This window comes from Saimiri boliviensis, chromosome 17 (assembly GCF_048565385.1).
Source record: "Saimiri boliviensis isolate mSaiBol1 chromosome 17, mSaiBol1.pri, whole genome shotgun sequence".
NCBI classification, from domain to species: Eukaryota; Metazoa; Chordata; class Mammalia; order Primates; family Cebidae; genus Saimiri; species Saimiri boliviensis.
In genome coordinates, this window is record NC_133465.1 from 51616954 (window position 1) to 51638781 (window position 21828).

At 53.9% G+C, this 21828-nt stretch overlaps 1 protein-coding gene across 3 annotated transcripts in view; it reads left to right on the plus strand.

Moving 5' to 3' along the window:
• CRHR1 (corticotropin releasing hormone receptor 1) overlaps window positions 1–21828 on the plus strand; it is a 51689-nt gene that overhangs the window by 16481 nt on the left and 13380 nt on the right. For 2 of the 3 annotated variants that reach the window (XM_010330261.3, XM_003942414.3), the window contains exons 2-4: window positions 6512–6599; window positions 16023–16142; window positions 21395–21480. In XM_010330261.3, coding sequence (XP_010328563.1) covers window positions 6512–6599; window positions 16023–16142; window positions 21395–21480 — 294 coding nt within the window. Of the gene's footprint in view, window positions 1–6511; window positions 6600–16022; window positions 16143–20409; window positions 20563–21394; window positions 21481–21828 lie in introns of those variants that run through there. The other variant, XM_039476892.2, reaches the window with a different exon arrangement.

Genomic DNA, 21828 nt, shown 5'->3' on the forward strand with positions numbered 1-21828 from the left:
GAGCAGCCAAGTTGCGCTGACTGGTAAGGACATCACATTGCAGAAGCAGCTCTCATGGGTTCCCGCAAGTGGCCCATCTCCCCGTGAAGTGGGTAACACATACCGCATTGCCCTCATTGCAGATGAGGAAGTGGAGTCCCAGAGGGGTCAGGTGACTCACCCAAAGCCACACGCTCAGTGGCAGCACTGCCACGGGGCTCAGCAGAAGGGTGAGGAATCATGCTGAAGATCTGCTCTCAAGCTGTGGCTCTGTCAAAGGCCAGCGTGGTCCCTGACCCCTGGGGGCTCTGGGGACTCTCCCAAGCTGAGCATCAGTACCAGCTGTGAAAGGAGAAGGAAAGCAGGCTCCCTTCTCCCTGTTCCTCAGATGCCACGGCTGCCTCCCTCCAGTGGCACTTCAGGACCCTCCCCAAAGGTTAATTACCAAATCATCACATCAAAGGAAATTGCTCTTTTGTGCCTTAAAGACCAAACTGAGCTGCGGCAACAAGGTTATTTATGGTCTCTAATAAGCATTTTCTGGGTGTGATTAACCTTTATGACAAAATCACACTGGGAATTGGGATGGCAGCTTCATTCCAGCCCCGCTCTGTGCTGGGCCTGGGGGTGGGGGCGTGGGTAGCAGCTGCAGCAGGCTGGAGCAGGCCACGTCACAGCCTGGCCCTCCACCCCCTCCACGGGCTTCTGCGCCACCTCCCTCTCTCCTGCCCAACCTTTCTGCCAAGGCCCTGTCTTGACCTGCGCCTGGCCAGCCAAAAGGCACGACTCTCCTTACTGTTCATTTTGAAAGGCAGGAGCACCTGCTTACTGAATCCTACCTCCTAAAAACAGTTCTATGACATTGGGCACATCAACTACCCCAGACTTAAAATGGGGAGCAGGAGATCTGCCTGATCTGCTTTCCCTTCCATGCCAGGGACCCACTAGATCTTTGGAAAATTCTTTTACGAGATGCTATCATCGAGCCGCACACACCCTTGGCCTCAGACTTTAACCTTGAAGGCTTGGCTCTTTGGTGAGTGGAGAGATTTGTAGCCGAGGTGCAAGTTTTATTTGGAGCCTTGGGACTGCCAGGCTGGTGAATGGAAGTGAGGCACTAGCCAGTGAGTGAACCTCACGCTCTGCCAGCGTCAGCTTCAGTGCCGTTTTGATTTTCTCTACTAGTAGAAACATAGTAAATCACATGAAGTCTTGAAAACTTGGTTCTGAAAGGAGAGCCAGTGGCTGGGGCTGGTGATGGAGTGGAGGAGCAAGAGGCATCTGAGAGGGGCCGAAAGCACTTTGGTTTGATTTCAGAGGTGACATGTCCACTTCACCCCATTTACCATATGTCCCGACCACAGTTCTCACCATTTTTGGGGTGCTAGCTGTTGGTGAGAAGTAAAGGAAGCCAAGAACCCTCCCCAGGAAACTGGTTTTCATCACACAGCAGCTGCATTTATTTGTAGATCTTCACACTGCCTGCTCCCCAGGTTAAGATTTTTTTTTTTTTTTTTTTTTTTTTTTTTGCCGGGAGCGGTGGCTCACACCTGTAATTCTAGCACTTTGGGAGGCCGAGGCGGGTGGTTCACTTGAGGTCAGAAGTTTGAGATCAGCCTGGCCAACATGGTGAAACCCCATCTCTACTAAAAACACAAAACTTAGCCACGTGTGGTGGTGCAGGCCTGTTATCCCAGCTACTTGGGAAGCTGAGGCAGGAGAACTGCTTGAACCTGGGAGGTGGAGGTTGCAGTGAGCTAAGATTGCACCACTGCAACCTAGCCTGGGTGACAGAGCGAGACTCTCTGTCTCAAAAAAATAAATAAATACACACACACACACACACACACACACACACAGACACACACACACAGAATTTTCCATTTTAAGAGAAAACAAACAACATTCTTGAAACTTTGGGGCCCTGTCCCTGCCATTGCAGTAATTGCCTGTTGCTGGAGACAGAAAACCACAGTGGACCTTGAAAAGGAGACCAGCAGATGGTGGGAGGAAAAATCCAGGAAACCTGTGGACTTTTCATGGAAGTGTGATTCAGGAATCAGGCAGAAGCCCTCACAAACCTTCCACAGAGCAAGAGGTGGCGCAGGCACAGATTCTGCTACAGAGCAGACCTTTCTGGAGAGGAAGGTTGGTCTGGGAATTTTAAGAAGCATTTTTATTTGCATAATGCAACACCAGGCGTCTGTTGGTAGAAAATGGCTTTGTGAACCATCACGTTCAAGAGAGAGACAGAAGTGTCGGGGTTCTAGGCAGCCAAGGGCAGACTAGCCCATTGCCTGGCATTTGGCTTGGTTGTCTGATGAATTAAGATTTGCTCTGCTCCTCTGTGCACGCCAGGATATTAAGATGTGAGAGTAAGAACTTCTAGCCTGTATATTTGCCATCTAATTAGTGCCTTGGGTCCTAAGTGCTTTGTGCCGAGGTGGTTTTCCTGCACTCGGGGCTGGTCCAAGGGCTCTACTCATGAGCCCCATGAGCACAGGATCCAGCGCGTGTACAGTGCACCAGGAAAAGGGTACGCTGGAGGGAGAACTGAGCTGCTTTGTTTTGGAGGATTGGGCAGGTGTTGCCAAGCGAAGGGTCCTGGAAGTGGTCTCTGAAGAATGCAGAGTGGACCAAGTGACCGAGGGTGGGGGCCACAGACTGCATGGGCAGAGGACCTGGACATGGGGAGACGGAAAGTAATTGGATGGGAATAAAAGGTGATGTGCCCTCGAGGCAGGAGATATAAAGACCGGAGCACGAAGCACAGCTCAAGGATTAGATGGATAAGTGGAATGTCAGGCGGCGGGGCTGATACTGTCAAACAGGGGATGTCTCCAGTTTATTTCCTTTCTTTCTTTTTTTTTTTTTTTGTTTGTTTGTTTGTTTGTTTGTTTCTGAGCTGGAATCTTGCTCTGTCACCTAGGCTGGAGTGCAGTGGCACCATCTCAGCTCACTGCAACCTCCACCTCCTGGGTTCAAGCAATTCTCCTACCTCAGCTTCCTGAGTAGCTGGGACTACAGGCGTGTGCCATGGTACCCAGCTAATTTTTGTATTTTAAATAGAGTTGAGGTTTCACCGTGTTGGCCAGGCTGTTCTCAAACTCCTGACCTCAGATGATCTGTCTGCCTCGGCCTCCCAAAGTGTTGGGATTACAGGCGTGAGCCACCGCGCCTGGCCAGTGTCACCAATTTCTTTAATTTGCCTGTGGCTGAGCTGGCTCTGGGAGCCCCAGTTTGAGAGAGACAGAGAGAGAGAGAGAGAGAGAGAGAGAAAGAGAGAGAGCAAGAGAAAAAGAGAGAGAGAGAGAGAGAGAGAGAGAGAGAGAGTGTGTGTGTGTGTGTGTGTGTGTGTGTGTGTGTTGGGAGGTGGCATGGGGAGATATGGGGTGGGAAACAGGGAGCGAGGATTTCTAGCCTCTTCTAGAAGGAGCTGCCCCTCTCTGGGGACAGGGCAGCGTCTGGGTCCCTGCCGATTGCTGAGCAGGCAGCGCAGCTTTGTCATGAGGACACTTTGCTTTCTGCTTAGCTGGCAAGAGCCACCGGCTGGCCTGGTGAACTCCTCCTCTCTCTACTTCTGCGTTTTCACTTGGTAAATGAGGGTAAAGATATTTCTCCATCTCTCCGGAGACTGTGAAGTTTAATTACTGATTAATAAAATGTTGGAAGTTCCTTGAGGCCAGAGAAATAAATTAGTTTGTTTTCATCACTCCTAAGTCCCAGGATCGAGTTGGCTAACCCCAGTGCCATCTTGCTGAGTGTCCCGTGTACAGAGCACAGGATGGGGGTGCAGGGCTGGGGTTGTGCTTCAGAACCTGGAGCTTGGTCCAGGGCAGAGAGATCCCTACGAGAATGCCAGCAAGTGAACTGAGTGGACAAAGCCACTACAAACTCAGTCACCACAGACTCAGGGGACCATGTGGGTGAGTCATGGGTGGGGGGACCAGGCTCTGACCAGGAGTGGGCCCTATTCCCCTGGACCTTGGAATGTGGGTGGGAGAGAGGGGAGCAGAGTCTGCCTTTATCATCAGGACAGCAGTGGGAGGGAGTGGGTGCCATGAAAGGGGTGGCCCTGGTGGGGTGGGGTAGGGTGGGGTGGGGTGGGGTGGGATAAGGGAGAACATTCCCGGCAGGTGAACATGGAAAATGGAGTCAGTTTGCTTCTAAGGACTGGGGGAAGGTCCCGAGATCCTAAAGGGGCCAGTGAAGAGGGGTCCAGGGAAGAGAGGATGGACAGCCCTGGAGGGTACGGGACGGGCAATGATGGAGGGATGGAGTCTGGCTTGGGCAGATGGAAGACTGCGCATGAGCAGGGCCCACCTGCCGTGAAGCAAGTGAAGCATTTCCTCAAGCCCACCCATGAGAGGAGGTGCCAGCAACCTCAGTAATCATGATAGATATATCTTTTTTGAGTCTTTCTCTGCAGGCTGGAGTGCAGTGGCATGATCTCGACTCACTGCAACCTCAACCTCCCGGGTTCAAGCGGTTCTCCTGCCTCAGCCTCTCAGTAGTTGGGATTACAGGTGCGCACCACCACACCCGGCTAATTTTTGTATTTTTAATACAGATGGGGTTTCACCATGTTGGCCAGGCTGGTCTTGAACTCCTGACCTCAAGTGATCCACCCACCTCAGCCTCCCAAAGTGCTGGGATTAAAGGCTTGAGTCACTGCACTCAGCCATGATAGTAATATTTTAATATCATTGCTGGCCTTTCCCCCTTTTATCCCAAACTACTGCAAGGCCCAGCACTGTTACTGAGCCCATGTTTCCTTTAAAAAGTTTTTGATAATTTGCTCGATGTATTTTCTATTGTTAATTTTGATTTAAAATATAATTATGTGAAAATATTCCATATCTTGACTACTACGTTTTTTGATGCTCCCTTCGCTTTTGCTCTCACCACGTGGAGTCCCAGCCCCTCGCAGGAAGGCTGCGTGCTGCCTGGGCTGGCCACCACCCTGCTTCTAGCCTACACCCTAGCCTAGCAGCTTGCTCACTGAGGGACAAGCCCCTACCTCTCTCCCAATCTCATTTTCCTGCTGTGAAATCCTAAGCCGGCTTCCAGAGCTAAGGGTCTATAGTGAAATCTGCAGTTGGTATAGAAAGGGGCTGGGGCTGAGACACCTGGCCATGGGGTCAGAGGGCCTCAAAAGGAGGGGACCCCCAAGAAGAAACAGCAGAGAAGTGAAGGTGGTGATGAGGAGAGTGGCCTCCCCTGAGGCCTTTCAGGCTTTGGGCTCACCATCCTGTCTGGGAACTCCGCTGGTAACCCGGCACCCAGCTCCCCGCAGACAGAGGGGAGGGCCAGTTACAACGCTTCCCTCTCCCTGCTCCTCACTCATGCTTCTTAACCCCTTTTGAATCAAATCCCAGGGGAAATAGCCATCTCTCCTCCAACAACTAAATAAAAACCACCAAGTTCAGATCAGTCAACGTCTCCTTCTTGAGTGCCTATTGTATACCAGAAACACAATCTGTCATTCATTTCTTCAGCAAATTTGAGTGCAATGAACAAAAGAAAATCCCTACCCTCACAGAGCATGCAGTGCTGTGAGTACTTCTACATACATACGTCATGTAAGCTTGAAAGGAGGTGGGACAGTTATGCCCATTTTTACGGATAAGGACGCAGAGAGGTCAAGTAACCTGTGCATGGCAACACAGTGAAATGGGGCCCTGGACACTCGGTCTCTCTCAACTCTAACCCTATAGGGAGGCGGGTGATGTGATGGTTGTGGGTGGGTTTAGTGGGAGACGGGGCGGCCCTCCAGGTATAGGGCCTATACCACTCCCCTCCCACATGGGCTGAAATTCTGCAATCAGAGTGACATGGAGCCTTCAGGGAGGTTGAAGGGCAAAGGTCTTCCCTAGAATAGGGCATCCATCTTTCCAGACACATTTATCCCTTAACCTCTCTGTGCCTCAGTTTCCTCATCTGCAAATAGGCACAGCCACACCAGCCCCAGGGAAAATTTAGTGCCGAAGCAGATGTCCAAGGGCATGATCAATGATGAGGCACAATCTGTGATGATGGAAAGTTAGGCAGGTGGGGATGAGGGCCGAGGAAGCTGTTCACAAAACTAGAGGCCAGCTCTGGAGGAAGGGAGGGAAGTGGGTGCACCTATGGGGATCAGTGAAGCCGTGATGCTCCACGGGCCGCTGAGGGTGTGGGGCGTGCAGAGGTGTATGTGGAGGTACACTGTTGGACCATGCTCAGGATCCCATGCGGATGGAGGGGGCTTCCTCTGGCAGCGCTGTAGTCCCTAGGGGCAAAATTCACCTCTTCCCTAGGAGCCTGGGTTCCTGTTCCTGTCAGATTCCCTGCCAGGCCCCTCCACGAACACGGCAACTCCAGACCTTCCAGGCAAAGAGGACCCGGAGGGAGGGGAGAGGAGATGAGGGGCGGGTGTCTGGGAAGCAAGTGGTTGGGTAATGGGTGGGAGGGGGAGCAGGCAGCTGCAGGCCGGACAGACGGCTCATGGCTCATGGCCCCTGCCTAAGGTGTCCTTCACCTCCTGTGTCCGCAGGCCCTTCTCCTTCTGGGGCTGAACCCCATCTCCGCCTCCCTCCAAGACCAGCACTGCGAGAGCCTGTCCCTGGCCAGCAACATCTCAGGTGAGTCCCTTCAACCCCCTCCTGCAAGATTTCTGGTCGCCACAATGCCACCACCCCAGGTCTCCCGGGACCTGCACACAGAACCATGCCCTAAGGCAGGATTTGCGGAGTCTCATCCTCTCCAGGGCTCCAAGCAATTCTTCAGTCTCCGCAGAGCGCCATGTTGAGAAGGATCCCGCAGTTGGGTGTAAGGTTGGTGGGAAGGAGCTGCAGTTGGTTAGTAGCACCTGTGAACCCAGGAGGAGCTTGCAGCAAGGATTCTGAGTAGCTATCTTCCCTGCTTCAGGATGGGCACAGCTAAAGACACCCCAGCCCTCGCTGCTGAGCTGTGACTCGGGGAGGCATCAGGGGAGGAAGAAAGGCTGCCACAGTCTGCGGCTAAAGCTGCCCAGAGTGTAAAACTTGCAGTTTTACACGTGCCAACACGTGCCAGGCACGGATCAAGGACTGGGGCTATATTAACCCAATTTGCACAATGTCTCTCTAAAGTAGGTGCTGTTGTCCCTATTTTACACATAAGAAAACGGAGGCGCAGAGAACCAGGAAGCGCCGGAGCCCTGAGTGGAGCCCGGCAGCCTGGCTTCCGGTTGTGGTAACAGCGTGCTCTGTCCCTCTCCAGTAGAAAAGACAGCATGGCTGCAAATATCACCAGGGTCTGCATCACTTTACCGTAAACAGAGTGCTTTTGCATAGTCATCTTATTTCGTCCTCACAAGAGTTTAAAGCCCGACATTTGTATGGTTGAGGAAACTGAGGCACGGAAGAGTTACATAACCCCCATGGTACCACACAGCCAGTACATGGCAGTGACTGGGACCCAAATCTAGGTCTCTGGGCTCCAAAGAGCATGTCTTTTAAAACTGTGGGTGTGGTCCTGGGCATGGCTGCTGCCGGGCAAAAATGGAGAGGGTCCCTGCACCTGAGGGTATTTAGGAGGCTTGTGGACCTTCCATTTAAGTCTTTGAGCCTCTCCTTGATTCACACCAACTCTTTCATGAAGCACCTACTACACAGCAGGCCCCGTGCAGGGCACTGGGGGAAACAAGAGGGGCTCACAGTCTTGTCCAGGAGTCGAGTCCACAAATGCATGTGCCAAGAGGCAGAGAGCAAGACGCATGCTAGCGGAGAGCAGACAAGTGTCTGCAGGAAGGCAGGAGGCATTCGTTCCTGAAGCTGGCTCTGTGGGGACAGGAGGCCTCCACAGTTCGGGGCAGCTGCTTCCTGGCCAGCTGTGCCTTCACTAGGGAGAGCCTGGTGGCAGAGAAACAAGCCCTGGACTTGCAGAAGGCATACTGGGTTCCTGTGCTGGCTCAGAGAAGGTGCCTGGTCAGGCCTGCCTGGAGCGGGTACTGGTAGCCACAGGGATGGAGCATACCCTCAACTGCCCTTGCACCTCACTTTACCCAGGTATAGAGGGGCAAGGGGGCTGTTACCTGCCCCAAGGATCTCTTATGAGATTCAATGAGATTCAATTCGTAAGTTTTATGGCAATATTTCACAAACTGTAAACCGTACGGTGTCATGCCAATACTAGGTTTGGTTTTGTTTTGTTTTGTAAGAGATGGGGTCTCACTCTGTCACCTAGGCTGAAGTGCAGTGGTGCAATCATAACTTACTGCAGCCTCGATCTTCTGGGCTCAAGAAATCCTCCCATCTTGGCCTCCTGAGCAGCTAGGATTACATGTGCACACCACCACATCTGGCAATTCTTAAAAATTGTTTTGTAGAGACAGGGTCTCTGTTGCCCAGGCTGGAGTGCAGTGGCATAATCAGAGCTCACTGCAGCCCAGAGGCTCAAGTGATCCTCCTGTCTCAACCTCAGCAGGCTTTTAAAAGGCTTACTATATAGCTGGAATGAAGGGAAGGAACTTGCCAGTGATTACTCATAATGATGGAGGGAGCAGGGAGGCTAGGCAGGGGTGGTGCAAATCCAGAGAGGCTTCCTGAAGGAGTTTCAAGGTGAATATTAAGAGACACTCTTAGTATAAACTGGCAGGAAAGAGCCAGAGCTGTGAGCTACAGCAAGAGATGAGCAAGGACCAGTAGTTGGGTTTGTCGGAAGGACCAGGGAGGAGTGAGGAGGGAGGAATGGGAATCCTGAGAAGGTACAGGGAGCCCTCAGCATCTGGCTGCAAAGTTGGTTCAGCTGTGATGGGGAATGGGGAAGTAAGTCCTTGAGCAGGAGTCTGGAGTTCTAGGAGAGAGAGATGAGGAGGGAGGGGGCCTGCTCAGAGGCTGGGCCAGAGAAGAAAAGCTCTATTCCCCAGCCCGCCAGCCCTTAGGCCAGGTCAGGCTCTATCAACTGTTTGTTATGTCAGGAGTGACATCCCTGAGCCCACAAAGGTGTCACTTGTCCTTGCAGGTAGCAGGCCATGATGAATAGCATTCATTCCACGGTGATTTGTACCTCGTGCCCGCACCTCCAGCCCAGCCTGCCTGGCTGCATGGTACGCAATCCATCACCCTCCACAATGGCCTCTGATAACGGGCCATTTATCTTCTGACTTGGAGACCTACCCAGACCGACGGGCACTGGTAGAGACAGATGGTGAGGGTGGGGCGGAGGGGCCGAGACAGATGGATAGGCGTCTGGCTGGGGCGGCTGGCACGGAGCCAGGGTCTTTGGGGGGCCTTTCATGTGCCTCATGCCAAGAGCTGGGAGAGGAGTGGGTCCCCAGGGCTGAGGCCCATCATGTGGCAGGCCATAGACTTGGCAACTCATAAAATCATGGCATGAGTGTAACAATGCCAGGAAAAAATAGAATTATTTACTAGTGACATCACAGATGAATAGAATCAGAGTTGACAATTACCTGGGGTCATCAGTTCTATCTCTGGTCTTAAGGCAGTGAAGGATAATAATAATTAGCTAGGCTGGGCATGGTGGCTCACACCTGTAATCCCAGCACTTTGGGAGGCCAAGGTGGGCAGATCACTTGAGGTAAGGAGATCTAGACCTGCCTAGCCAACATGGTGAAACACTGTCTCTATTAAAAATAAAAAATAAAACAATTAGCTGGGCATGGTGGCACACGCCTCTAATCCCAGTTAGTCAGGAGGCTGAGGCACGAGAATCTCCTGAGCCCAGGAGGCTGAGGTTGCAATGAGCCGAGATTGCACCACTGTACTCCAGCCTGGGTGACAGAGGGAGACTCTGTCCCAAATAGTAATAATAAGGGTTAATATTTATTTAGTGCCCGATATGTGTTGGGTATCATTTCAAGTGCTTTAATCTCATTCAATCATACAATACTATAGTCAGGAAATACTTTTATCCACATTTTACAGTAGAGGAAGTTAAGGCTCAGAGAAGTTAAACAAGTTGCCCAAACCCACTAAGCAGTGGCTGCAAGATATAAACCATGTGGGCCTGGGTTCAGATTTTACTATCGGCACCACGTTATGTGGCCACTCAGAACCAGGGTGCTCAGAGCCCAGTGTGGTCAGCAGTCTAGGGCTACAGTGTTACCCCTGCAGTTTTCCATATCCACACTGGGTTTGCACATGGCCCCATATTCTCCTCTGTGCCTCTTATATGCCTGGCACTGTACTAGCTACTGGGAAGGAAAATTGAAGAGCCCACAAACCACAGGGCAAGAGGGCCATCCACTTGTTCTGATGGGTCACCCACCCTACACAGGCATCTTTCTTCTCTGCCCAGCCAAAGAGAAGGCAGCTCTACCATGAAATGGCCGAGCAAAGACCAGGATTCTCTGCCCCCCTCTCCATGCCAGGTGGTCCAGGCACGGGCCCTGCCCATTCATCCCACAGCACATTCCTCTGACTGGGCAAGAATGTGTGTTTCACAGGCTGCCCTTGGGCCACCTGGCTGCTTCCCCTCTGGACAGCCTGGGCTGAGTCCCCGCTCCTGGGTTTCAGCCAAATAGGGGGGAAGGGCTTCCCAGCCACAGGGCTGCTGCCAAGTGCCCACCTCCAGAAGCCACTGATGAGAGAGCCAACATAACTGGGGCAGAGCCAGGCTCCAGCTTCCCTCTGAAGTTATCCACCATGGGTGGATCTGCCAAGCACATGTGGCCCCTGAGCCTGATGGGAGAGAAACTGTGTAACCCACTTGGGGAAAGAAGCCAGTGCCTGATCGTACACAGCATTAAATAGGCCATGTTCAAAGGGTTCTTACCTGTTCATTAAAGCAGGCCTCCCAGGACTCTGCCCTGGCAGGGTTTCTTCCCCAGCAGGTGGGAGCCCTCCACACTGCCCCCTCTCCTCAGCTCTCCTTTTGCAGGGATTTGAGGCACTCTGACCAGGGTGCGGTCCTCATGCATTTGTTCTGTGCATGTGTGGGGAAGGGGGAAGGTATAGGGCCGGTTTTTGCGTTACTTTAGCCCGCTTGACTCCTCCCAGCCCAGCCCCCACCTGAAAGCCTGTGGTGACCAGGGCTGGTGAGTGGGCTGGTTCCACTCCCACATCTCCAACCAGGAAAGACCCTGAAGGCATCTACCTGCCCCGTGAATGAGAGAGTGAGCCACGGAGAGACAGGACGTTGACACGTCAGACACAGAAGCACACACCTGCTCTGGGGCTCTTGCACTTGCAGCTGCCTCTGCTGAGAACACTTCCCACCCCACCCCCGCCAGGTTCTCACCCTTGCTTCCTTTCAGTCTCTGCCTAAATGGTAGCACTTTAGAAGCCACCACCCTTGACAAGATGGTGCCCTTGTCAGCCTTTATTTCTTCGCACTGCTTAGTTTTTCTCCATAGTATTTCTCACTGGTTAACAGAACTGTGTGTGTGAGTGTGAGTGTGTGTGTTTGCTGTCTCCCCACTAGAATGTAAGCACCACGAGGGCGGGGCATTTATTTTATTCATTATTACATCCCAAGCCCCTTGAACATTTCTTAGGTAGTCAGTAAATAACAGCTGTCTCTTAGTATCCATGGGGGACTGGTTCCAGAACTCCCCATGGATATCAAAACGCAGGGATGAGCAAGTCACTGATAGAAAATGGAGAGTATTTGCATGTAACCTATGCACATCCTCCTGGATACTTTAAATCATCTCTAGATTATTTCTAATACCTAATACAATGTAAATGTCATGTAAACATAAATAGTTGATCCACTGTCCTGTTTAGGGAATAACGACAAGTAAAAAGTCTGTACATGTTCAATACACTTTTCCCCAAAGCTTATGGCTATGGAGAACCGACTGTACTTGTTAAAGAGCAAAGTCATCATTACTTAACTGACCAGGAGAGGCGCTGCGGGACAGGGAGCTGTCCGGAGGCGCTGGCTCCTAACAACACCTCTGCCTTTGTACAGCTGGCTGGTAAACTGGCTTGGCTATTTGCAAGGTTGGCTTACTCTGGACCAAATTGCTCGTCATCCCAGGACTATGACATCTGGGTGGGAAAATACCTCCACCTATTGGGAGCAGAAGAGGTCAGGCTTTTTGGCATTGGGACCTGGAGGGAGGGGACACTGGCCCAAGAATCAGAGTCCAACAGGTCCTTGAGGTCCTTACAGCCACCAAGCTGAGTGACACAGAACTGATTTCCTGCTTCTCCTCTTCCCAACTAGGGGCTAGACACCCTCTCTGTCCCCAGCACCCGTGAAATGATCTTTCTGTGTGCCTGTCCCCCGACTCTCTGCCTGCCTCTCCCTATTTCTTCCTTAGTGTCTTCTCCCTCTTCTTTCCTCTCTCTCCCTACCTCTCTCCTGGCCCACTTGGCCTCCCACCTCCCTCCTCCTCCATCTGTTTTCTTCTCCTCAGTGTAGTCGGGTGGCTTAAATGAGTGGCATGAATTGCATCATGCAAAGCACCCTCCGCAGTGCCTGGTATATATTATAGTAGTGTCCAACAAATGCTCCCCCTCAAGTCCTATGCACCATTTTTCTTCTGAGGCCTTATCTCTGCTGGATCCAAGGGATCTCTACTGTCCTCCCTCCTGACCCTGTGTCTGCAGGACGGCCCTCTGAAATCTAGTGTGGGAGCTGCCAACACCCCGAGGCAGAGCACGTTGTGGGAAGGCACTGAGCCCACAAGGCAGTCCCGGGCTGGGAAGTCCAATGGACAGTGCCTTCTGGCCAGGAGTGTGGCGCCTGAGGCCCTGTCCTGCTGCCTCCTCCCTGCCCTTGGCCTCTAGGTCCCCTCCCTTCTTCCTCTATACTTCCTTTGCTCCTTTCTTCTCTCCAGCCTCCCTCTCCTCCATCTGCTCCCCAAAAACACTTGGCCAACCCTAGTGCACCTCTTGCAGGTGTTGCCTTGGGGAGCCGAATCGCCGCTCCTGATTGGCCCTCGAGCTTATGACCACGCCCTGTTTGGCCACGCCCCCTCCAACCCCCGCCCCTCCAGCCCTAGACCCTGGCGGTCTTGCCGACCTTTCACTCGTCCCTTTTCATTTGGCTTCTCCCCGTTCTTGCAGCTTCTCCCTCCCTTTCTTTCCGTCTCACACTGACTTTCAATTCCTTCCAGGATTTTCTGGGCCCTTAACGTAAAGGTCGCGTCCGCTGCTGTGTCTCCAGCGCCGCCCCCGCCACGCATCCTTATGGGCCGCAGGGGCCAGGAGGGAGGGGGAGGCGCGGTGCTGCTGCGGTGCCGGAGTCACCGAGTCGGGGCGCAGCTCTACGCTCGAGGGGCAGCTGCCTAGATCGGTGCCAGCTGTGCAGCTGTGGGCATCGCCCTGAGCTGGCATCAAAAGGCGAGCATTGAAAATCCACTCCCGTCTCAGTATCTTTGGGTACTGATTGTCTTGGAATAAGCCCTTTGACCGCTTTGGCCTGTTTTCTTATCTGTAAAACAGAGAGAATTAGCACCCACGGTGGCATGGGAGGTGGTTGGGCACCGTACCATGGAGGAGGGGCAAATGGCTTCTGACCTGCTCACCCGTTGAGGGTCTCCACGTCCCGGGCCAGCTGTGGAAAGGGTCAGGCCTTTGGTGAGAGCCCTTAGAGCTGCCAGCAGAGGCCGGTGCATGTCCTCCAGGCCGGGAGGCCCATCCTGAGTGGCCCACTTCTGCCTTGGCTCTGGCCTGGTCCTGGCTGCGACTGGTGCCCGGTCCTTCCCTGCCCTCCATGCCTTCCAAAAGCAGATCTGGGGGGCTGGCAGGGGAAGGGAAGAAGGGAGGGCAGGTGCCAAACTGACAGAGAGGTTGTGTTCTGTGCATTCATTCCAGATGTGTCACATGGAGCATCCCGTTTAAGCCTAGCTCACTAGATTCTGTAGATGAATGAGTGAGGAGTGAATGAGCAAGCTAGGAAGGTACAATGGTGCCATTAAATAAGGTAGCATATGTCATCCGCCTGACATTGCACACGGTCAGCCCTCAGCAAACGCTGCTCCCTTCCTGCTGCCCCCTTAACTGTCCCTCACCCCCTGTGATTGACTCACACTGTGGTGTAATGGAAAGAGCGCTAGATTTAGAGTCCAAAATACCTGCCTATGAATCTTGGTTCTTTCACCCATTGACCTGTGACCTTGGAAAAGTCACCTAACTTCCCTGGGCCTCAATTTCTTCATCTATAAAAAGGAAATAATGACATTGCCAGATGTATGAAGATCAAACAAAATAGATGAAGAACTTTGAAACAGCAGGGCATGGCTCCTAATATGCTCCTCCCCTCTCCACGGCCACATTCTCCCGCTCTACCCCATCCCCTGGCTCAGCAGCGTCAGCAGGTCCCGGGACAGGTTAAAATACCAACCTGGCACGCCCTTGCCTCGGATGGCCCTGCTTTGTCACCTCGGCTTCCATTGCCGCTGCGTGATGACATTCACAGACTCCGCTGTGGCCCAGCACCTGGGTTTGGCCCACTCCAGCCGGCTGGCCCGAAGTCACCTCGTGTCCATTAAGCCCCAATCCAGATTTCTTTCTCTTTCAATTAAGCCACTTGGCCTGAAGGTCTCTGCCCCTTGAGTCCTGATTTGCACAAATGCCCTATGAATAGCTTTGATTAGAAAGAAAAGCCAGCATTTGGTACAAGTGCTGCTCAGCACTGCCCTGAGTCCAGCAGGGAAAGGCAGCCAATTTAACCCAGCACTGCTTCCTGAGAGATTGGGGACAAGCTAATTTGGGGAGAAGATGGCAGGCAGGCCCCAGCCAGGGCTTGGCAGCTGCTAAGGCCTCAGCCCAAGCCTGAAGAGGCTGCCCCGATCCACACGTGTTCATGGTTCATGGCCTCCTCTGGCTTGTCCGTCCACTCTTGTGCCAATTCTAGGTTATTAACCTGGGGACACTGGGGCTCAAACGGACTGGTGTGCCAGCCTTACTCAGAGGGAGGCACTAAAAGGCAGAGAAAGAAGGGGCGGCCTCAGGGGGGTGATGAGACTGTGCCAGCCCCATCTCCTGGAGGCCATATCCCCCTCCCCTCCTGAAGTGTCACTGGGGCCTCAACTCTGCCCCAACATCATACACCTCTCCTCTCTGCTTGTCTCTGTCTCTCTTTCTCTCCCCAACCCCCTCCAAAAAGCAAATATTTAGAAGGGGCCTTTGACATCCTCTTTCTGGTTTGGTTTTTTTATATCTCTTTGAGTCACAGACCCCTTTGAGAATCTAATGAAAGCCATGGGCCCCTTTCCCTGTTAACATGAATGTATACACCAATATTTTCATTACGTTCAAGGTCTCTGGGAACTGTTGAGGTTTCTAGTGAGCTGAGATTAAGAATTTCTGATCTGGTTCAACCACTATTTTGTTACAGAGGAAGATAATACACTAAGGCCCAGAGAGGGCAAATGACTCGCCTACAGTCACACAGCAAATTAGTGGCACGGCCCATTCTGAAGCTGTTGGGCCAGACTCCCAGTTCAGTGCCCTTTCCACTCCCCCAGTTGGCGTCTCCCTCGTTTCCCCTCCGTAGCTCACTTCTCCATCAGTCCTGTCTTAGGGCCCGGCACGGAACAAAGTACACACAATGTATGGTCAGTCAGCGTGGTTAGCAGGCCAGCTGGAGGAAGGGCCAGCTTCATTTAGCTGGTTCTTCCCGGCAGGTCCAGGGTAGAGGGTTTGATTGCAGAGACATGTGAAGGGCTGGATCAGTGGTTGGCTGGGCCTACCTATTCCAGAGTGTTCCTATGACATTTCAGAGCTCCAGGCTGTCACCCTGTGAGGGGCCAAGAGAAGTGTCCTCAGGCTGCAGAGCAGGGGACCTGAAGCATGCCCAGGCTTCCTCTAAATGCCAGGACCTTCGCTTTTAACACCACCTCCAGCCATCTCTGCTCCTCCTCTGCTCTGGAACCTATCCTGGCTCCCTAGTATCACAGCATCAGATTTAGATTTCTTCCCCTAATGTCTTCTCTGCATAGGATGAGCTCTTTTCTGCACTGAGGTCATTGCTGTCATCCTGTCCCTCGTTGGTGTGTGAGTGGGAACCACCGGGGAGGTGGGCAGGACTCTGGAACGTCCTCTGCCTGCCTGGGGCCTTGGCTGGGGATCTTGCTGTGCCTCACCAGCCGTCTCTGTCCCCAGGACTGCAGTGCAACGCATCCGTGGACCTCATTGGCACCTGCTGGCCCCGCAGCCCCGCAGGGCAGCTAGTGGTTCGGCCCTGCCCGGCCTTTTTCTACGGTGTCCGCTACAACACCACAAGTAAGGGAGAAGTTGGAGGGTGGGCCATCTGCTGGGAGGTGGGACAGGATGGGGAGAGCTTGGAGGTGGGGGAAGTGAGGATGATGATGACAATTACAGCAATAACTCCTGTGGGGATAGCCCCTGTTTTCCAGAGGTCAGTGCTTTATTCTCCCGGGTGTCCTGTTCTCATTACTGGTGATTCTCACAAGACCCCTGCAAGACACTGTCACGCCTTCTATAAGGCCCCCGGGGCTCAGGGAGGTTAGGGAGCTTGCCCCGTCACCAGCCGGTGAAGGGTGAAAATGGAATTTGCATTCATGTCTGTCTGGCACTTTCTGCTGCCGTTAAACTTCACGTTAGCCTGTTTGAGCCTACCGTAATACCATGAGGCAGGGCAGAAGTCATCAGAGCTCCAGCTGTGTGGGTAAGAACCCTGAGTCGAGAGGTTCTGAGGCTACCCCAGGCCCTCCAGCCAGGAGGCAGGGGACACACAGTTTTAGATGCACAGGCAGAGGCTCGACTCCGTAGGTGGGATGGGGACAGGACGGGATGGACCCAGGGTCCATCGGATACTTGATCCTCATGTAAACACCTGGCTCCCTGGAGGCCTGGAACCCCCACGGCCAGGCTTTGCAGCTCCCTGCTATTCTGCTTGCCACTCTCAGAATTAATTTGTTCTCCCCTGTCAATGACTCAGGTCCCTGCTTTCAAGAGAGCAACAGCTGCGGGCCAGGAGCCCTAATCTACCCAAGGGGAGGGTGGGGTCCAGATCCCTGCAATTGGGGCCCCCTGTGTACACCCTTGGATCCTGGTGGTCTTGAACTCAGAGCCCCAAGAGGGCACAGGGGTGACCGCTGACACCAGGTAGTTTACTCCGAGACGCACTGTGTGACCGCCCAGCACATTTTTCCCCCTTGTGGCCCTCCAGCCCCTCATCTGCGGATGGAGAGGGCTGATGGCTTGGCTTCTAAGATGTCTTCCAGCTCAAAACTCCAAATTGTTCTCCTGCCCTCTTTCCTCTACCAGATGGATTAAGGGGGTTAAGGTTGGGGGCCACCTCAGAGGAGTGGGAAGACACAGCCAGGGAGTGACTCCCCAGGGAGTGACCTGGGAGGCCAGGGCAGGGCAGGAGGCTGGAGCAGCCAGATCAAGCAGCCACCTGTGTCTGTACCATGTCCTGGCCAGGGGAGGGACCCAGGAGAGGGAGGAGAGATGCTGGGAGGGGCATGGAGACCCAGGAGAGGAGGTACAAAAAAGAAGAAGAGGAGAAGGGCCTCTTGGCCAGGTCAGTCCAAGGAGGGCACAGTTGGCCAGCCCCCAATATTAGTCAGGCCCATTTTATAATAAAGAAATTGGGGCACAGAGAGGCTAATAACCTATTGGAGATCATAGAGCAGGCATCCCCAAACTTTTTACACAGGGAGCCAGTTCACTGTCCCTCAGACCATTGGAGGGCCGCCACATACTGTGCTCCTCTCACTGACCACCAATGAAAGAGGTGCCCCTTCCTGAAGTGCGGCGGGGGGCCGGATAAATGGCCTCAGGGGGCCGCGTGCCACCCGCGGGGCCGTAGTTTGGGGACGCCTGTCATAGAGCCTGGAGGCAGGGTCACAACCCAGGGATGAGAGCTCTCATGATGCTGGGGGCTGAGTCCTTCCAGAGTCCCTAGGAAGGAGGCATCATCTGCGCATCAGAGGGACTTCCTGGAGGAGGCATCGGTTCCCGTCATTTCCACTTCCAGAGTGATTCTTGTGCCTGGCCCTTCCTGCCCTCATTCCCCAGTGCGACCGCCCAGCCTCAGGTTTCAGATCTGAGTCGGTCACTCCCTCACTTGGAGTTTACCCTTCTGTGGCCTCTGAGGTCAAGCCCAAGCTCCTGGGTGGGGCCTGCCAAGCGCTCTGTGGTCATGGCCCTGTCGCCCTTTGCAGCCAACCCTGGCCACCCCCCATGAGCTCCCTCTACTCCCATTCCAAAGGCTTACTTGACATGCCCCAAATAAGCATTTTAACCTCAGGGCCTGGGCGCACACTTCCCCACTTGCAGTCCTGCCTGAGGTGGCAGCCAGGAGTTCTACCTTCTCATCCCCGCTGCAACTGCAGCTGGCTGAGGAGCCCTTTTATAGGCCCCCTCCGGGCCTCAGATTCTCCACCTGCAGAATGGGCGGGAGGGTTGGGTGTGGTGCTCTCTAGGCTCCCCCACACTTCCCTCTGTGATCCCAGGAAAGAGCTGGGGTGATGGCCCCTTGACATGGGGTTGGTCTGTCAGGGCAGGGCTGGAAGACCCCTTTCCAGGTGCCCCTGGCGCCAGATGAGGCGGAGCACACCCAGGCAATCAGTCGCAAGTGGGTGCCCAGAGCTGCACCTCATCATTAGGCACTAATTAATCCATTTACTGATGAGTTGCTGCCAGGACTTCTAGGCCTTCTCCTTAATGCCCTCCCTCCTGCTGCATCCGATCTTCAAAGGGACGGGAAGCATTTCCAAAAATATCCATTTTCCCGTGATTCTTCGGGAGGACTGCTCAGCTCAGCAATTAAAGATGAGGTCGCATCTTCCCTGGCAACCGTTCCCCGCTTGTTGGGCCTGCTTGCTTTCGGATCAGCTCCTTTCTCCCCATCAAAGCCTGCTCCATCTGGGTGGCCCAGCCTTGGGCGGGACTCCTGGCTCTCCCCCACATGCCAAGGGGAGTAAGGGTGTCAAGCAAAGGGGGCACCTCCCACGACATCCACCAGTACTCTTTGATGGGGACAAGTGACACGTTCTGAGTCTCGTGTAAGGTTATATAAATACAGCTCCAAGACAATAATAATAAAAATAACAGCCAACATCACATGCCAGGTACAGTTCCAAGCACCTTGTGCATGTTAACTAAAAATACTCAACTCTTGAAGTAGGAGCCGCGATTCAGACGTTCTAACTTACAGAGAAGGAAGCAGACATATTTCGGGATATGCCCAAGGTCACACAGCTAGTAGAAGGTAGTGCCAGGATTTGACCCTAGGCTGTCTGGGTCCAGGGCCCACACTTAGCACTACTCCGTGCTGCCTCTTAACTCAAGAAGTTGAGTCCCGTCCCACCGCCCCGGGCCCCTTCCAACCAGATCTCTGTCCCCAAGCTGCCTTCCTTGGAGATATTTTGGAGCAGCCTCTGGTCCCGGGACTTCCCAGCCATGTCAGAGACCATGGGTTCCCCTGGTTCCTCGCCTCTGCTTCCCCTTAGACCTCTGTGAAAACCCAGCGGCTGAGCCTCAGCCCTCCGGTAACTCATCCCTCATTTGACAATTAAGAGAGAGTCAGCAGCCTCTTCACCAACTCTGCTCAAAGGCCCAAGGCTCCCTGAGACTGCGGTCCACTGACATGGAAGAGCTTTAAAAATCCATTTAGTCGCTACAGCTGAGCAACTCCTCAGCAGAGGGACCAGGGAGGGGAGTGGAGCGAGAGAGGAGAGGCCACGTCTACCTTTTAGCCCTGGAGGCCAGGACAGGCTCCCTGTCATCACCTTCTTGTCCTGATGCTACCAGCAGAGAGGCAGCTCCCAGGCTGGAGGGTCCCTTGGGGATCAGCCATTCCAGCCCCTCCTTTTATAAATGAGAAGGGAGGTTCTGGAGGTCACTCACGCAGCACAGCAGCAGCTGAGCTGGCCCCAGGGCCCCAGCCTCTAGACCCTCACAGGGTTCTGCCCCATGGGGCTCTAGACTCAAGGACACGGACTCTGGCAGCTTGGAAGCCACAGGAAGGCCTGAGGTAAGGGAGGCTCCAGTGGCGATGCTCAGGGCTTCATTTCTCTGCCAAGCAGTTCTGCCTGGAGTCAGAGCCAGAATTAACTCAAGGAAGCATGTTTAGAGCTACTGATGCCAGAGCTGGGTACAGGGTGGGGTGGGGCGACCTCTGCCAGCAGAGAAGATGAGATGGAATTTAGAACTTGCTCTGTCCCTTCCCAGCTGGGTTTCTAGAGCCCGGAGCTCGAGCCTGGTAGGCAGGAAGGAGGGCAAGGGGAACATGCTGGGCAGCTCTGCCCATCCCAGGACCCTAAAGCCAGGTGTCAGTTCAGCTCACAGGGCCCCTCCCCATCTCCTTAGAAGGTGACAGGTTCTGGGCCGCCGTCCAGGCTGATGGCTGCATGAACCCCCATATGTCTCCTGCCTTCTTTCTTGAGTGACATGGGCCTGGCTAGGAGCAGCTGTGGCAGACCTGAGTGACGAGATCTCCCCACACATGCCTGTCACATGTCATTTTCTGTCGAAAAGACCTCACCATGGATGTTCCCCCGACACGACCTTCCAACAGAGGCCCACTGTGGGGAAGTGCTGTCCTGGGGACCTTCCCAAGACCTGCCCCATGAACTTTGAGCCCCCATGGGCAACACGGCCAGTGAGGACCTCCCACAGCCACCTCTATCAGATGGCTCGACCATGAGAAGCCTGTCATGTCACCTGCCATGTGAGTTGTCACCGCATACCCTTCCACCACTCATGCCCAGCCTCATGAGAATTGCCTCATGAGGTCTCACCATTTTTTGCTGTCTTACAAGACCCCCAAATAGGAGATTTCTCAGGAAAGCACCTACCTAGTCATCTGCCACCACATAAGGACCTAAAAGGAAACAGCCCAGGGAGCTGGCCAAGCCTGTCCCCGGGCAGTCCTGTGGGCAAGATCGTGCCAGCTTGGGTGGGCAGAGCCGTGGCCCACAGGTGGGAATCGGGGGAGCCACCAACCCCTGCTGGAGGCCAATGAGTAGAAAGAGGGAGGAAGGGCCAGGCACGGTGGCTCACACCTGTAATCCCAGCACTTTGGGAGGCCAAGGCAGGCAGATCACCTGAGGTCAGGAGTTCAAGACCAGCCTGACCAACATGGAGAAACCCCATCTGTACTAAAAATACAAAAATTAGCTGGGCGTGGTGGCGCATGCCTGTAATCGCAGACACTCGCAGGCTGAACCCGGAGAATCGGTTGAACCCGGAGGTTGTGGTGAGCCGAGATGGCACCATTGCACTCCAGCCTGAGCAACAAGAGCAAAACTCTGTCTCAAAAAAAAAAAAAAAAAAAAAAAAAAAAAAAAAAAAAAGCGTCAGGAAGATGGAGGTGGGGTGAGGAAGTTCCTCTCCCCAGCTTCACTCCACACAGCCCCCACCCAGCAGGTGCCTGTGCTGGCCTAGTTGGATGCAGAGACGGCTGGCCATCTTCAGATCCCCCTATTCATCCATCTGGGCCAGGATGGTCAGACGGGGGCCCAGGCTGCTCCGCCATCACTGCCTCTCTCTTCCTTTTCCAGACAATGGCTACCGGGAGTGCCTGGCCAACGGCAGCTGGGCCGCCCGCGTGAATTACTCCGAGTGCCAGGAGATCCTCAATGAGGAGGTGAGGCTGAGCCAAGCGAGGCTGCCCATATGGAAGGGGGTCAAGGGTCTCCGGCAGAGTTTTGTGCCTGCTACTTGGAGTCAGGGAGCCAGAGGCTAATGTCAAGGCCCTGTCGTAGCAAAGCCGACTGGGGAGCTCGAGCCGTTGGCTTGGAAATGGCCCATGAGCCATTGAGAGTGAGCTAGGCAAGTGGGGCACTGGGCGGGCTCTGATGGCGATGAGACGGGTCCTTGTTCCTTCCTTCCTTCTCCTCGTGCTCATTGGGCAGCCGCTTGCACTGGGCATGGGACTGTCCTGGGGGTGCAAAGGGAGACCAGACTCGATCACAGGAGTCCCACCCTTTTCCAC